Below are 16,746 nucleotides of genomic sequence, written 5' to 3' on the forward strand. Positions count from 1 at the left end.
TTATAAGCCTTTGAAAATTGCCATTTAGTGATTAGAGGTTCCTTCAGTCTGGCAGCTGGACTCTCTTTGGATTCCATCTGCACTGAGCACACTCTAACCCAGGACAGTAAGGACACAGCAAGTATTTCCTTGCCATTGCTGTCTATCAAATAGCTGTGAAACCCACTGGTAAAGGGTGTGTCTCATCCCATTAAAGAGCTGGTCCACATGGAGGATAACAGCCTGCTCTAACTATGAGTTACTTCATTAGCTCCAGTGGTAGAAGTCTTTGCTGTGGATCTAAAGGTCCCAACTCTGCTGATGTCCCATGGGAGTCCGTATGATTCTACGTGATGAAGTTTTTGGTTTTTTCAGTTTGCTTTTTTAAAAATCTTGAAAACTACATACAAAAATTTGTGAGTATGCACTGTGATATAGTCTTTAACTACAATATGGCAGACTATTTTGTCCAGAAGACTCTGCCTTCCTGCTAGCTTCCTACCATGGAGAAAAGCTCCTGCCAGGCAATGAAAACACTAGGAAGTCTACAGGAGGAGCAGGAGATACACTCTACTAGCTCTACCCTAAAGAGCAACTAAGGACAGCCATGGGACCCATTGTCCCCTTCACCTGTTCCCCATTTCCATGTCAACGAAAGAAAACAAGTCTTGACGATAAGTTTGAGGGTCTGGATTGGACTGAGGATCATTTAAACTCAGGCAAGGATCAATGTGCTGAGGGCAGCCTAGGGAAAGGATTACTTGACCAAGTCAGCAGCAGAAGAAGGAACAACAATTGGGGTTGGTGGTGAAACCAAATGGCTGGTGGAAACAGGATCACCTGAGCGAAAGGTCCTGCAGATGATTGACTCCCTTGCTCCTCTACTCAGTCAGATAGAATAGAACGTTGGTCATACAGGCTGGATTAAGGATGTATGCAGCAAATGAATTGAGTGAGTGGGAGGGCCACAGGGATGAGTTGAGTGAGAAGTAGGTTGCAGGGGATGGACTGAGTTGTGGGGTTTGGAAGTTTATAGTGAACACACTGGATGTAGCAGGTTGGGGGAGGGTGGTGGAGTTGGAATGAGTGGTGGGGCAGAGAATAACCTGTTGAAGTAGGTGGGCCAAGGGGAGAACTGGAGGCCTGATAATTGGTAAATGATAATTTGGGGTCAAATCTTTTATTAGAAGCATATGGGGGGAGGTAAGTAGAGAAGCAACTGTATGTGTACCTTGGGCTGCAGCTACAGAGAAGTGATTAATTAGGGACAGATAGCACATTGGGCCACAGGATGTATTAGGGAATATTGGTGGGAAGAGGGTTGGCTGACTAGGCTTGCGGCTAGAGGATGAGTGGGGACAGATAATTTATTCTATGCCAAAAAGGCACAGAATTTATCTGGAGATCAGGGATGACAGCAGAGATTTAATCAGGGACAGTGAATTGATTGGATAGAATGGGCTGTGGCGGGGAAGAGAAGAGAATGAATGGAGCGTCAAAAAAGTCCAGGATGGATTATGGACATAGAAATAACTCGAGAGGCTTTTTTTTTTTTTTTTTTTTTTTTGGGTGGGGGGGGGGGGGGGGGGAGGACAAGTAAGGAGATCAATATCTATCTATAAGGATGATTTTCTTAGATATACCAGCTACCTACCAGGTATTACCAGGTATACCAGATAAACAAAATACTTCTTCACACAATGCACAGTCAACCTGTGGAATTCAATGCCAGGGAATATTGAGAGGGCGAAAAGCATAACTGAGTTAAAAAATGAATTAAATAAGTTCATGGAGGATAAATCCATCAGTGGGCATTAGCCAAGATGGTCAAGGATGCAACCCCATGCTCTGGGTTTCCCTAGCCTCTGATTGCCAGAAGCTGGGAATGGATGACAGGGGATGGATCAATCGATAAGTGTCCTGCTCTGTTCCTTCCCTCTGATGCATCTGGCACAGGCCACTATTGGAAGAAAAGATACTGAGCTAGATGGACCATTGGTCTGACCCAGTATGGCTATTCTTATATTGGTGCCAAAATATCACATACACTGCATTCCTCACGGTCATGCCGTAACCCCAAACTTTAATTGTAAATTCATCATCATACATATCCATTAGGCATTCATGTATCAGTGAACTGTGTGATGTGTTAGCTTTGGCCTCAAAGCTCCTCCTGGGAAACTAAGGTTTTGTGTTGTAGTGTGACTGTGAGGAACGTGGTGTAGGGGAGTTAAGGTATGTTTAAAAAGGATGTCTTAATTGGGCATTTCCTTGCTTTTAAGCCTTTATATGGGTAGATGTTCCCTTAAGCAACCCTAATGATTTTTAATTGATTGGAATTCCTTCGTTTAGAAAATGGTATGTACTGATTAAATATGACACACAGACCATTCCTTAACAATAGTGTTGTTTTCACTTGAATATAGGATAGTAATTTCACAAAGCAAAGAGATGCAAAGAATGTCAAATGAATATTTTAGTTTGTAATTATATATTAAAAAGAAACTTTTTCATATGAATTGCCTTAGAAAGGTGAAAAAAAAATCTATCTAGTAGAATAATTAGACTCTGAAAGAATAAATATGTAGCAAAGATTGTATAAAAAAGGACTGAAAAGCACAGCAGCACTGTTTCATTCCGTATTACTATTATTACAATATTGTACCATCATGGTATCCAAAAGAATGAGGTGAGATTACATTGCAGCCAGAGACCTCACACAGCAGCACCTGCCACCCTTAGAGCTTGTGCTGGCAGTACCACACTCATCACAAAAACATTTCCTGATTTTCACTCTCCTAGTGTTTCTCTCAAACTGCACCCACCTGTCACACAGCCAGTGAGGAGGGGAAGACCCCCCCGCAGCAGACACATTTGTCCCTGAATGATGTGTGCTGTCCTCCCACAATAGAACCATTAGTTCCACATCCATAGGTAGGCATGGCCCCAAGAACCCACAAAACACAGGCAAGTCTTGGGTGGCCTACAAATCCTCTGGATGTGGCCTGAGGACCAGGGATTGCTCAGCAGGTGTCCACCAGTTGAGGGAACTGGAGGTATGATATGACTTCAGGAACGATACTGGATTCTTCAGTAGCCTGGTGACTCAAGCTGGCTCCAGTCCCTCTTCTTCCATGTTGTTTTCTCCAGGGACTCCATTGCAGATCTCATGCCAAGTCTCTTGTTGGACTGATACAGTGATAGTCTGTCCTGATATAAGATCATTTTCTTCCTCCAGCAATTCAGCTCCACTCCATGCACCACATCCAGTAGTCTTCTTTAGCACGGCGCAAGGACCTTTCCAGGCAGCAGTGAGATTTGGAAACCTTCCCCTTTCTCTTGGGTGAACAGACACTTACCTGGAGCAAACCGAGTCTTCTTGACCTGTACATCATATTGCCATTTCTGGCACTTCCATTCCTCCTGGAGGTGCTGACAAAGGAATGGATCAGGTCCATTCAGTCCTGCAGCTGAAGGTATGCAAATCCTCCCTCAGTGGTGTTCCTAGTGATAAGTCTATGGGGGGCCCTAAGCTCTCTCCCTAACATGAAGGGAACCAGGGGAACACCAGTGGTCTGATGTAACAAAAGAAGGTGACTAGCTCCAGTCCTAATGCTGGTTTTCTAACATAAGTGTTACATCAGAGGTATCTGAAGGAATGAAGTGAGACCACTTGTCTAAAATTCCAGCTAACTTTAACGCAGTCAGGACCCTCCTCTATAGCTGGTGACAGGTGGCACCACCCACCAAAAGCACATTTTGTTTTGATCCCCCCAATCTCCCAGCCTCTCTCTCAAACTACACCCACCTGCATTTCCGCCAGGGGGAGAGGGGAAGCCCATAACAGTTTATTTCCAAAATGCTAATTAGTGTTTCTATTGAGATTCATTTTCTTTTTTAATTGTAGTTGAAAATTTGTTTTTATGAAAAAAATCCATTAATTTAATTCATTTTAAGATAGTGCATATTAAAAAAAAACAACTAAAGATATAATGTTCAGTGGCCACCTCTACAATCTTTGATTTCCATGACTTTTTCAGCATCATAAAAGAAGTCTGTGGCAGGAGCAGGGATAGAATCCACGTCACTGTTTGCGAGTGCCCAGCCTGAGGCACCGTAAAGATTTCCAGAAAACGGATGCTCAGCAATTTCTTAAAATTGAAGGAGTCTCAAGTTGGGCTCCCAACAGCCGAGGCACACAAAATCATTAAAATTTTGGCTATCATATTTTCACTTGCCATATTCTCTTCTGTAACTTGCTACTTCGTAGCAAATCACAAGCAGCTTTTTGTCAATAGTTCCGGCATGGCTGGAGACAGCAATGTTGATGATCTTTATCAGGCCTCTCCCAGAGAAAGTCGAAGGGCTGCCTGCCTCCCTCCTCAGACAACTCAGAATGGGGAGCTACATCCCTTTTCACGTGGAAAGCTGCCTGAGAAACCAGAAGCCAGCTGCAATGTGAAGGGGTGTCTGATGATCAGGCCTGCTGCAGCAATAGATTGATGGCTGTTGAGCCATAGCTATCTTGAGAACGGCCACTCTTGCTGGATACTACACAGTGCAATCTGAAGCCTGCTATCTCCCCTTTTCTCTTGCTGAGGAGCCAAGAATGGCTTGGGCCACGCTCCCAGGGCTTTTCTTCTGATGGTAAAACTTCCCATGCTTCCGAGAAGCTTCTCAGGTTGCACCATCCCTTATCCCCACCTCAGGTTAGGCACAAAGAGTTAAGTTTTCTTCGGTTTTCTGTTGGCCCACATGATGATCCTCTCTGAAGCCACCCTTCTGCCGTCAGTTCTTCCACCACAGCTCCTCTTACTATTGAAAGAACATTTTTTTAAATGCCACCAACACCTTGCAGAAATATTACTAGAAATAAAGAGACCTAGACTGGTGATTGAACCATGGAGCTAGATAATCATAGAATCGTAAGACTGGAAGAGACCTTGAGAGGTCTTCTAGTCCAGTCCCCTTCTACTCCAGTCCTTTTAGGGAGAACTAAGTATTATCTGAGCATCTCTGACAGGTGTTTGTCTAACCTGCTCTTAAAAATCTCCTGTGACAGAGATTCCATAACCTCCCTAGGCAACTTATTCCAGTGCTTAACTACCCTGACAGTTCCTAATGTCTAACCTAAACTGCCCTTGCTGCAATTTAAGCCCATTGATTCTTGTCCTATCCTCAGAGCTTAACACAAACAATTTTTCTCCCTCTTACTTGTAACAACTTTTTATGTACTTGAAAACTGTTATAATGTCCTCCCTCAGGCATCTCTTCTCCAGACTAAATACATCCAATTTTTTCAATTTTCCCTCACAAGTCATGTGTTCTAGATCTTTAATCATTTCTGTTGCCCTTCTCTGGACTGTCTCCAATTTGTCCACATCTTTCCTTAAATGTGGCACCCAAAACTGGACACAATATTCCAGCTGAAGCCTAATCAGAGTAGAGCGGAAGAATAACTTCTCGTGTCTTGCTTACAACACTCCTGCTAATAATAATGTCTTGGACAGAGGAAGTCATGTTATTTAGTGTCATTATATTGTCTGTGAATCAATAAGCAGCAATTGTAAATTACATGGTTATAACTCTATCACATAGTTTTGCAGAGATTTGATAAGCCATAAGAACTAAATTCAAGCATTTTCTCTGCTCCCTAATTCAAAACATGTCTGTTTTTATATAACAGAAGGATCTAGTTCTTGTATCCTCCCCATTCCCTCCCATCTCTTCTCTTTTGCTCCTGCACTTCTCTAGCAGTTCTTATTCCTGCAATCTGTTTCTGGAGCAGCTAGATTTAAAACTAGATTCATTTGCAGAATCTGGTAATTCACCAGTGCCACCTTAATACTCATTAATTATCAGAATCTGGGTTGATTCTTCACTACTTACTCAGTTAAAGTTACCATTCATTAGGAGTTTTCCCTGAGTCAGAACTGCAGGACTGGGCCCAATGACCAGGACATTATGAACTTGATTGTTTAGATAGTTACCAACTGGGGGTTGAAGCTTGACAGATATCATTCCTCTTGCTCTCATTAGCAGAGCCTGATAACACTAAGGAAATACCAGAATGCACTAGTGAACAGAGACACATGAAATCCCTCCCATTAAAAACAGATTCTCTTCTATACAGGAGAAAATTTGCTAACCTAGTAAAACTCTGGAATTTTCATTTTGTTGTTGCTGGTTTCAGTCAGCAATTGGGTTTCAGAGCAAAGTACAGGACTATTGGGCTACTTGTTCCACCACCAAAACCAGTAGAGGCTGCTTGAAGTCTTCCAAAAGAGCCTACTGATAGTTCCACTAAGATACATGTGTCATAACAATACAACTCAATACTTAGAAATGGGGAACCACTTTAAAGTCGTTTTTTTTATTTTCCTATTTTTTTCAGATTAATACAAATATACTGCAGGAATCTGCAAGAGTCTGAACTCCAGTTTAATACTTTTCCATTTTGCATGGCATCATCCACTTTTTTTTATTAGCATGTATACTGTATGCTTTGTATTCACCATTTACAGTATATGCTCACAACATTTTTCTTAAGTGATTTATCACTCCTTTCCTCATTTATGAAGATGTCATGCCAGAAACCAAACATCATATATTCTATCTGTACCCATATGAAATATATATCCCCATTATTCATAATAATTATATATTTACATGCAAGAATATTTTCAGTCTTAGCTAAAAAAAACTATGTAATGAATTACATATGTTGACTAAAAGATAGCATCTTAGAAGGTCTCTTTTGTATAATTATTATTTTTAGGTCTTGTTTAATTACATTTTCATAATTCTTTGACTGCATGAAACTGTGCATTATAGTAGTCTGTTTTATCACACAAGATGTAAGAAGAAATTCAGCTATTGCTCACTGATATTCATTGATAAAACATATTCCCTATGAAGAGGAGTATATTGCCAAAATGTATGGTCAAACAAAAAGAACCCCTGGTATTTATTACCTCATGTCGATTATACAGGTGCATATTTATCTTCTGCCATATTTGGGAAATAAGGACTGCATTCTCCATTCAGATGCCATCAACTTATTTACAACTAGATCTGGAGACTTAATACACATCAGTACAAAGTGTAAAGCCAAATGTCCTTTTTTCAGAAGCAGCAAAGATTAACAGATTAGAATGTTTTCCACATGTCCATTTTACTGTCAAGAGAATATTAAAGAAATTTTCCAGCTTCCGCAGCTCAGCCAGATGTCAGTGGATCCCACAGTGAAGTAAAATTGGCAGAGTAGCCTTCTCCTGACCCCAGCATTGTTTTATCAAGGATCAGTTTAAAAGTATAAAGGGCCATTTCTTGCTGGGATCTGAAATGTTTTTCAGCCCTTTTCCCCCGCAATTACACAAAAGTGCTGACTTTGTTGAACTACTGATACGCAGTAGTATTTCTTATGACTCCTCTCACACTGTGCTGTAATTGCTGTTTGTGTTGGCACAAGAAAAGTACCACGTCTTGTTTCCACTGTACTCTTCTGGACTCTGGTTTCAGTAACTTCAGTGTAGGATATTGTACTGGGCATATGTTTTGTTGTGTAAACATTAACTGGTAATTTACCCTGTCAATCTCCACAGCATGGCCTCTAATTACCAGAGGTTGAGGGACTTCAAATGAACAATTTCTAAAATATTTTCAATAGTTATATTGATTGATTTTTTTCTCCACTGTAGTTGGTGTTCTGAAAACCATGGCAAAAATCCAAATGTATTTATGATAGGACATTTTATAGAGTAATTGTAGACTAGGTTTCCATTTTGTTAACCAAAAACCATGGCAGTATTGTAACGGACACTATATAATGCTCATGAAATATTGGATAATTTACAATCAGAAAGATCTGTTTTACACACCCATGTATTAATATTGGATTATTTTCTGCAATGTACACTTTCTTTTTAAATACAATCAACAGATTATTCTATCAGAACACAAATTATATATAGTACTATACATATTTACTAATGTAGGCCCTGATCCTGCAGGCACTTATGCCCATGCTTGTCTATGCAGAACTGGGGCTATATACAATCACGTAGGACCAGTAAGGATTTGACAGAAAAGCTATAGGTACTACTGCAAAGATGCAGAACAAGGGGGTAACCCCTATTTACTAACCCTGGTGTATGTATTGTGTTATGGAACATGCATTCCTCTACCTAGCCTTCAGCTAAAATATAATCTCAGAGTGGAATTTCGGGGCAGAATTGCACAGTTGATTACTGAAGCAGTATTTGGCCAAAATGGACATGAGCACAAGGAATTGTTGGAAAATACTGGTAATGGATATTTTTATGAGAGTAAATTGCTAGTTTTCACCTTATCCAGTAAAAGCGTTACAGTAAGTGTGGCACATGCCCAGATTCTTCTGTTCTTTAACCATAGCTAGATCATGTTTTAGAAACTTCATCACAGATATTGCAATATCTTCCACAATACCTTGTCTTCTAGTACATCTGAATTAAACGGCAGAGGCAAAGTCAGCAGGCTCAAAATGGAGTCTACCTTAAAAATTATATAATCACATTTGCAATATTCTTATCTCGCTACTTCAAAAAAACAACCAACCAACCAACCCCAAATCCTTTCCTTAAAAATGACAGCTACACAAGATTTGTTTAAACTGAAAATGCTCTGTTGGAAGATCTACCAGCAACAAAACCAGAGCACTGCTTTTATTCAATTTTTTTTCAAGGTTTATTTTATTTACTTTTATTCATTGCTTTTGTTGTGCATGCATATTATCCTGTCCCATCAAGTCCACACATTCTGCTCATTTAATCTGTTCTTAAGAGCAGAAAGGATATTTACAGGCAGACAGTCAACTTAAAACCCACACCAATTTTTACGTACTATTGTTACAAGTAACATCTAATTTTACTATATAACTGAGAAGTTAGAAAAAATATTTTTCTCATATTATTTCTGTTTGTTATATTGTGCATTTGACAGAACTTTGTGATAAATTAGATACACTAATTCCTATTTACAAAGCAGCTTCTCACCTTTGTGTGACTTTTTCACATAAAAACAAGGGAGAGAGAAGCATTTTTTTAAAAATGATGTAGAGGAGGAATCAAACTCAGGTCTCTCCCACCCCAGCTGAGTGCTCAGACTACTTCGTCAAAAGTTATAAGCTGGGCTCTCCTACCACCAACTAGCAAAGGGTGCACGCAACACACTGTTGTCAGATTATTTATCCAAACAGTATCTTGAATGGTATCTCATAAAAACTGGTGACATACTGGGTCATTAATATCATTGTGTAATTTATGTATGGTTAGTGTAAAGACTTACATATGTGTGCTGGAATTATGTTCATAAAATATGTTCAGACCAAGCAATTTGAGTGGAGTGAATGAACAAGTTTGTCATAGACAAAAGAATGTTGTTTCACCTGTTTGCATGTGTCTCCAATGTAAATTGAGCAAGGTGGGGCCAGAGACAATGGAAGTGCATTTACATCTAAGGTTAACAAAGTGGGTAAGCCAACCGAAAAAGCAAATCAACCAGAGGATGAGGAAGACAGCCCGGCATCTACACACCATCCAGGGAAAGGAACTTTGTCTAGGTTTAATTTTCAAAGAATACATTTCTAAGGTTTACTGGACTATAAAAAGAAGGAGAGAGAAGCCCTTATTTATCCATCACTTAGGGAACAAAGGGGACAGCACCCTCTGATTCTGTGAACATTGGGTTCTCTGGCCTAGAGATGCTGGTAACTGGATGTAAGTGAAAAATCTGCATAGGTGAGCTAGTAACGGCTAAAATTGAGCTTTAGTCACTAGAAACCTTGTTTTGTTGTGTGTTGTTTATAACCATAGCTGTTCCTTTTTCTCTTGCTTAGTATCACTTAAATCTCTGTTTTTTTATTAATAAACGTATTCTTAGTTTTACTATAAACCATCTCAGTGCTGTTATTCTGAAGTATAGAGAGAGTCTTCAGTTAACTTAACAGGCTGGTGTATGTACTGCATTTTTGGAGGCAGTGAACTTAATTTCTAAGAGTTTCCAGGGAAAGGGACTGGACGCAGCAGAGAGATGTCTCTGGGAAACTCGGGAACTGGGGTTCACATATTGGTATCTGCAATGGAAGGTTAAGACTGGTAGTCTCGAGGAGTTTGATGGTGTGGTGGACAGACTGGTGTGGTGGGAAGCTGACAGACATTTTAAGCCTCAACAAAGCTCTCCCTTGCAGAGGCAGAGGGTTACACAGTGGCTTATGGTTCTGGCTGTCCTGAGGAGAATGTCGCGGTGAGGCAGGTGCCAAACTCATTCTCACAAGAAAAGGCATCTAAGTCAATTGACTCCAGGAGAGAGGTTCCTAGATGTGGATTGCTAGGACAGAGAGTCATAGAGATAGGTGTCTTCCTACAGTCTGGATTTAGGCATCTATCTCCATGAGTGAAGCAGGGCTTGAGGCACATCTCTCTCAACAGCATCTCCCACTGTCTAGCTTAGGCAGCTTCCCACCTAGCATGTGCACTCTTATGAATCACATTCTAAGGCATCCACCCATGCACTGAATAGAGAGACTAGGCCTTCTAACTCAGTCTTTTGTGGATCACAGTGCTGTTCCTGTGACTTTGTAGGCATCTAAAAGTTAGGCGCTGCAAAGCTCAGTGTTGTATCACTCAAGTTCCTTTAGAGATCCAGGTCCCTCTATTTATTCAGATAGGGCAAGATCATCAACTGCCTAACAAAGAGAAGTAAGCCCCATCCTCTCCCTGTATTGCCTGTGGGATCGTGGCTCCATCCACAGAGAGGAAAGATGATTTTATAGGACTACTGCTCCCCCAATGAGTAAGTGTGAGAGGAGTAGATAGAGCCTTGGCTCCACCCCCTCAATACAGCTGCCTGAAGAGCTGTTTGAAAGGAAAGTAAGCTGCACCCTCTGAACAGCTTTAGGAACTTCCCCACTGCAGCAAAGGGGACTTATGACTGAGTCACACTTACTTTCTAGTGCTGCTTCTGGGGTTGTGCAGTTATGCTGAGGCCTAAAAGTTAGGTTGCAATTATGCCTTTATTTGTTAAATGAAACGAAACCCTGTCTCCAAGCAGGTTAAAAACAAACAAACACACGCGAACCTAAATAAGTATAACAATAGCATAATTAAAAACAATCACCATTTCTAGCTATGAAGTGTTGTCATAGTTCTGCTTTTCTTCTAAATTTAGTAATAAAAAACACGTAAAAGACTCCAGAAGGAAAACAGAGGGTCACTGCACCTAAGCAGAAATGTAACAGTGCACATGTGCAAAGCTATTTACTTAGACATTCTATCTATTTAGAGAGTTCACAGCTACAGAATGATCAAAGCACACACACACACATAGATATATATATTTAATAACTCAGGTAGTTGGGTAGAAATAATTTCTTTTCAAAATACTGTGAAGGCAATTTTTCAGTCTGAACCCAAGAAATTGAGCAAGGAATTAAATCCCTGGATAGAAGAAAACATTCTATTTCAGGCAGTAAAAAGCAATCTGTTCTCACCAGAACTGAGAATCTTTTTTAAAAATTATGATGTCAGATATATTCTAAATATCCAGTGATTTTCTTCCCCCTGGCAATGCACTAGACACCCATCCAATGTGCAACAGGGATCATGCATACCCAATACAGAAAAAAGATGAAAGAAGGTGAGATGGCACCAGAGCAAATGAATAAAAAAATGTTAACTGAAATATTAAAAAAAAATCTCCACAAGTAATTAAGTCTCTTACTCACCACTGAGATGAAAATGCCCCCTTGATGAATCTAAGGTCCATTTTGAAGAAATGTTTTTAGAAGACATTTGGAAATATAAACACAACATTTGCCTCAATTTTGTGGCATATTTAAATTAGAAAGTGTTACTCTAATATTTCTTCTTTAAGGAGAGAGTAAAATCACTATTATAGGTGAGGCTGGTAGTGCCACCTGTTCTTATGGTTGCCTGACACTTCCCAATGGTAAGACCCTCTTTTCAGTCGCTTATAACTTTGCTGAACTCTAATCAATCATGCTAAAATCATGCTGAGTGTCTGTCTTAGGCTGAATTTGTTTGGAAAATTTCAGCCAAAATAGCTCAGCCGTATCTGAGATCAAGGCTACTAAAAATGTTTTGCCCATGTTAAAAAATTCTGTTGACCTTTTCTTTGCAAAGTTACAGCATCCCCATGCTTTGGAGCAGGGACTTGAATTTTTCCAGGAGAATGGCGTTTACTATCCTTGGGAAAAACTGTACAAATCTGGCTATGGTATAAGCCTTTGGAAACACAGCTTGCCATGTTCACTAGAGACAAACAGTAGTTTTGCAGCAAAAATCTCAGAAGATTACATCAGCACTGAGCGTGCTTTAGCTGAGGCCTTCAGGTGCTGAGCAGGACTTTTTCCATGTAATTGCAGCTCTGGGCTGCTGTAGCCCATGCTGAGGCTGGGTACTGGACCTGAAAGCAGCAAGGCTCTCTCTCCTTTGCTCTTGATAACTCCCCTGATGCTGCCCAGGCAGCCTGCAGGACAAAGCTCCCTGATTTCAATTCATAGGGGTAAGTGCTGGATGTGGCGAGGGGGTGGAGGGAGTAGAGCAGTATAAGATGGCTGGGAGAGGGCACACACAACTAGGAATGGAGGCTGTTGGGGGGTTGAGACTAGGATTGGGAGCTGAGGGGAAATGCATTAATATATTCATAGATTTGGGGGCCAAAAGGGACCAGTAGATCATCTAGTCTGACCTCAGAAGAGACTGGGACTGTCAGGGCAAAAAGAGTGGTAGTCAAGGAGGAAATCATGAGGGTAGGGGTGACTGGGAGCCAGTGGGGGAGACTGAGACTAGACAAGGAGCTAGTGGGGGGGAAACTAGGACTGGCTGGTTAAGGATGGACCAGCTCTGGAGATGAATTACAGTTACATAATGAAGGAGTCTATTGTCTGTAGGACACTGCTTCATTTGTTGCAGAAGTTGGAAGATATATAGTGAATGAGAGACAAGACTGCAGGAAGGGAAAGGATGGTCTCATGATTAAAGCAACTGATTTCTGCCCAGATAACTGGGCTGTGCCACATTTCTTATATGTTGCTAGTCAAGTCATTTCAACCAAACATTTAACCAATGGTCACTAACTGTGATTCTCATTTTCTAGGTGCCCAACTTGATATTCTGGGGTTTGACTGCAGACATGGTGCTAAACACTCACAGCTGCAACTGAAGTCAAAAGGAGCTGTGCTTTGAACATATGAAGTGCTATTTAATGCTAAGAATTCTGAAAAGCCAGTTCTTTTTAGGTGTCTCAAATTGGACACCCAGGAATAGTGGATACTTTGGACTTTAATATCTCTGTGTCTCAGTTCCCCATCTGTAAAATGAAGATTATAATAGCCTCTCATCTCAAGGGGGTCTGGTGAAAATAAATTCATTAATATTTGTATAGCACTAGATACTATACTGAAAAGCCCATGAGGAAATTAATGATTCTGTCTGCAGAGAATGGTTTGAATAGTGCACAGTAAATAAGGCATAGGGCTACATTTTGAGGAGAAAACAAAATATTGAATTGCTGCTTGTTAAGTGAGCAACATCCTTCCTGGGCACTGGATGAGGATAGGGTCCTGAGGAAAACACAGGATGTGATGATATAATTAAAGGCTGCATCATAATGTACATGCCTGGGCAACCTTAACATTGGCATTTCCTAACTTTTCAGTCTTTCACTTTGAAGCCTGAATAATATTTTTTTAACTTTGTGTGTGTGTGCATGTGTGTGTGTGTAATATATACACAATATGTAGAAACAATACATTTTTGTTCACCTGACTCAGAAGCTGAGTGAAGCCCAAGATCAAACAAATACACATATCTTGGTAACACACAGAATATCCCCCACCACCTGCTTCCTGGTCAATCTAGCCAATATGCCATTGAATAAAAGTTGTTGTAAAATAAATAGTCTAATTACTAGTCAACCATAGGCAAATGTGTCCCCAGATCTATCACCAGCCATGTTGTTAATCTCAGTCAAAAAGCGAGTCGAGTACCCTTTTCACCTGTAAAGGACCAGTTGAGTCTCAATGGCACAGTGACATGCAGGGAAGTTGACTTTACCATGCCCCATTCTTTAACTATTCTGTGCCTATTGGACTTCAGTTTTTTAATTCTCTACTTTGGCACCTTCTGTAAAGTGCTGAACAGTTAATTTTTAAATGATATTTTGTTAAGTGACTAAGTTATCATTCTGAAAACTTTCCAAACTCTCTTGATTCTATAAACACCTGAAGAACTTTTTGAAAAGGCTTCATACCTTTTCATTATTTGGAAGTAATTTCTTTCTAGTCCAAGAAATGAATATCTGTCCCTGAGAGCTGGATTACTGCCCAATCCACTTCAAAACTGGATTATGATGACTCTTAGCCATTTAAATAGTCAAGTTAAACGAGATACCGTTGAGATGATAAAAGGAGGACTCTAAAAAGGCCATTGCTGTGGACATGTGAGATTACAACTACCAAACGGTGACTAGGAAAACAATGGTGGAAGAGAAAATTCACACAAGTACCATGCAAAATAGAATGGAGGGGTTGAATGTGTGCGGAAGGCAGCTGCTGAATATGATTTCCCTACCTCCCTGTGGTGTTGCTGGCATCCTCTCCAGTCCACTTACATGTTGACAAAGGCAATGTAAGGCAAAAAAGGGATTGGAGGTGGTCAGCAGAAAGGAAGAAGCACAGAATGTGGTATTCTATGGAGCATGTTGCCTTCAAAAAAGGCAAAAAATCTGCTGGTAAAACATACATAAATTACTCTGAGGTCCATATGAATCCTAACAGAACACATACAAAGCGCTAGATAGAAATGGTCCTGTCACTGGCTGCACCAGCAACTTTGCAAGACCTGTTGCTAATGCTGGAGTAAGGAAAAAGGGATAAAGAGCCAGGAATCGTAAATGTGGACTGACCAACGTCAACAGGTTTGTCCTCTGATAATCCTATGAGTCCTTGGTTTCTGCTCCTTTCACTAGCTATATGTCCAGATCTGTATCTCAAAAAGAACAATGTAGTGGAAAAGAATCTGCCTGGGAGCTAAATATCATTTGTTGTACATTCTCTCATTCTGTATATTTTTTTTCATAGGAAGAGGTGGATACAGAAGGAAGGAAGCATGTTAATTGAATTAATACAAGATTACTTAATTACATATTAGCTGAAAAGCAACGAGATCAGAATGACCTGATTGTCCTGGATCTAATAGCTGGAAACACACCCGGAAATTATAAATGAAGTTGGAGTAGAAGCCCACCTATGACGAGAGAACATATTATCAGGTTTTAAATGCTAATAAGTGGCTGCTGACCAGACAACGGCAAAAAAATATTGGAATTCAGAAAAGCAGACATTGCAGAATGTGAAACGTGCTACTTGATGGCACTTAATGCATGGGAAATTCACAGTGGGGAAAAAGTAGATATTGAGAATGGAATAAGGGAAGCTACAACATAAATTTAATTCCAGGACAAAACAATTTAACTAAATATGGAGGAAATGAAGAGAGAAGGAGGTGTAAAGCACCTGGGCCAAATTCATCCTTTATGTAAATCTGTTGATGTCAGTGAAATTACAGCAGGGAGGTAGTTGACCTCTAGCCTTTAAATCCCCTAAACACTACAGATTTGACCTCCTCATTGTAGTTCCCCTGGGGGCATTCTGTGTGTGTGCCTCATATATTACGATGAGAAATTCTAGAATGAGAAAAACTGTTGAGACAAACAGTTGAGGTTTGAACTTAAGCCAAAGATAGTTACAGTTCTGCCTAGAGCTCAAAGTAAACTCTAGTGAAGGGAATTTGGAGATCAGGATAATCCATAATGGCTGCAGAACCCCTTTGTCTGAATAGTACACTGGAACAGATCTAGTCAGGAGGTCTGTTGGCTCAGTAACTGCCAGGGCTCCAAACTTCTGAGACACAATCATCAAACTGTGGGTGGCATTGGAAGAAAGAGGGTTTGTTATTACTTCTTAAGCACTCACAATGCACTGGGCACTGAAGCAGAAGCATGTTATTTAGATTGTATGTTCTTTGGGACAGGGTTGCCTCTTGCTATGTGTATGTACAATAGGGCTTCAGTCTCATTTAATACCACTGGATGCTACTTTAATACAAATAAACAAATATAGTCCCTGCCCTGAAGAGCTCACCGTTTAACCTAGCTGAATCTAAGTAACTAGTTTTAAGGATAAATTTGTGCTGATAGCAATAATCAATGGATGTGTGTATTAGAAGGTTATTGGTGTGCACAGAAGCACAGGGCCAAAGGCTGAGTGCCTTCAACCACTTGAGAAGATCACCCATTCCCTACTAATATATATCTACAGTGGCTTATTGCTATAATCACAAACATTTTATTAAAAAAAAAAAAAACAGGCAAGTGAAAGGCTTTTTCCCTTTCTTTACAGAGTTTTGTGGCAACATATTCTTTCATTATAAAAAGTAGTTCCTACAAAAAGAACAAGACACAAATAGTAGGCAAAAGGTTGCAAACATCTCTATATGAAATATGAACACCTGTGTTTTCCATATTTCCCAGTCTTTTCCAGAATTAAATCTGCTTTGCTCATTGCTTTACTGTGGGTTTTTTCACTTATAAAAGTAGCTGCCTGGTTAGGTATTACTAGGTCTCATGGTACCAGTGGTTTTCTGGTTTCCTGGACTCCATCCCCTCTTTTTGGTTTTCTTTACTGGAACCTTATGACCTGGAGCCTTT

General features: G+C 40.2%; 1 protein-coding gene across 6 annotated transcripts in view; it reads right to left on the reverse strand.

The window, feature by feature from the left end:
* HMGCLL1 (3-hydroxy-3-methylglutaryl-CoA lyase like 1) overlaps nucleotides 1-16,746 on the reverse strand; it is a 107,530-nt gene that overhangs the window by 17,029 nt on the left and 73,755 nt on the right. For 3 of the 6 annotated variants that reach the window (XM_067565478.1, XM_067565485.1, XM_067565483.1), the window contains exon 8: nucleotides 8,446-8,511. The exons of 2 other annotated variants lie outside the window; for them this stretch is intronic. In XM_067565478.1, coding sequence (XP_067421579.1) covers nucleotides 8,446-8,511 — 66 coding nt within the window. Of the gene's footprint in view, nucleotides 1-8,445; nucleotides 8,512-11,740; nucleotides 11,771-16,746 lie in introns of all 6 variants that reach the window. One more of the 6 variants, XM_067565479.1, reaches the window with a different exon arrangement.

This window comes from Emydura macquarii, unplaced genomic scaffold (genome assembly GCF_026122565.2).
Source record: "Emydura macquarii macquarii isolate MOO-44397 ecotype Brisbane River unplaced genomic scaffold, CSIRO-AGI_Emac_v2 contig_2680, whole genome shotgun sequence".
NCBI lineage: Eukaryota > Metazoa > Chordata > Testudines > Chelidae > Emydura > Emydura macquarii.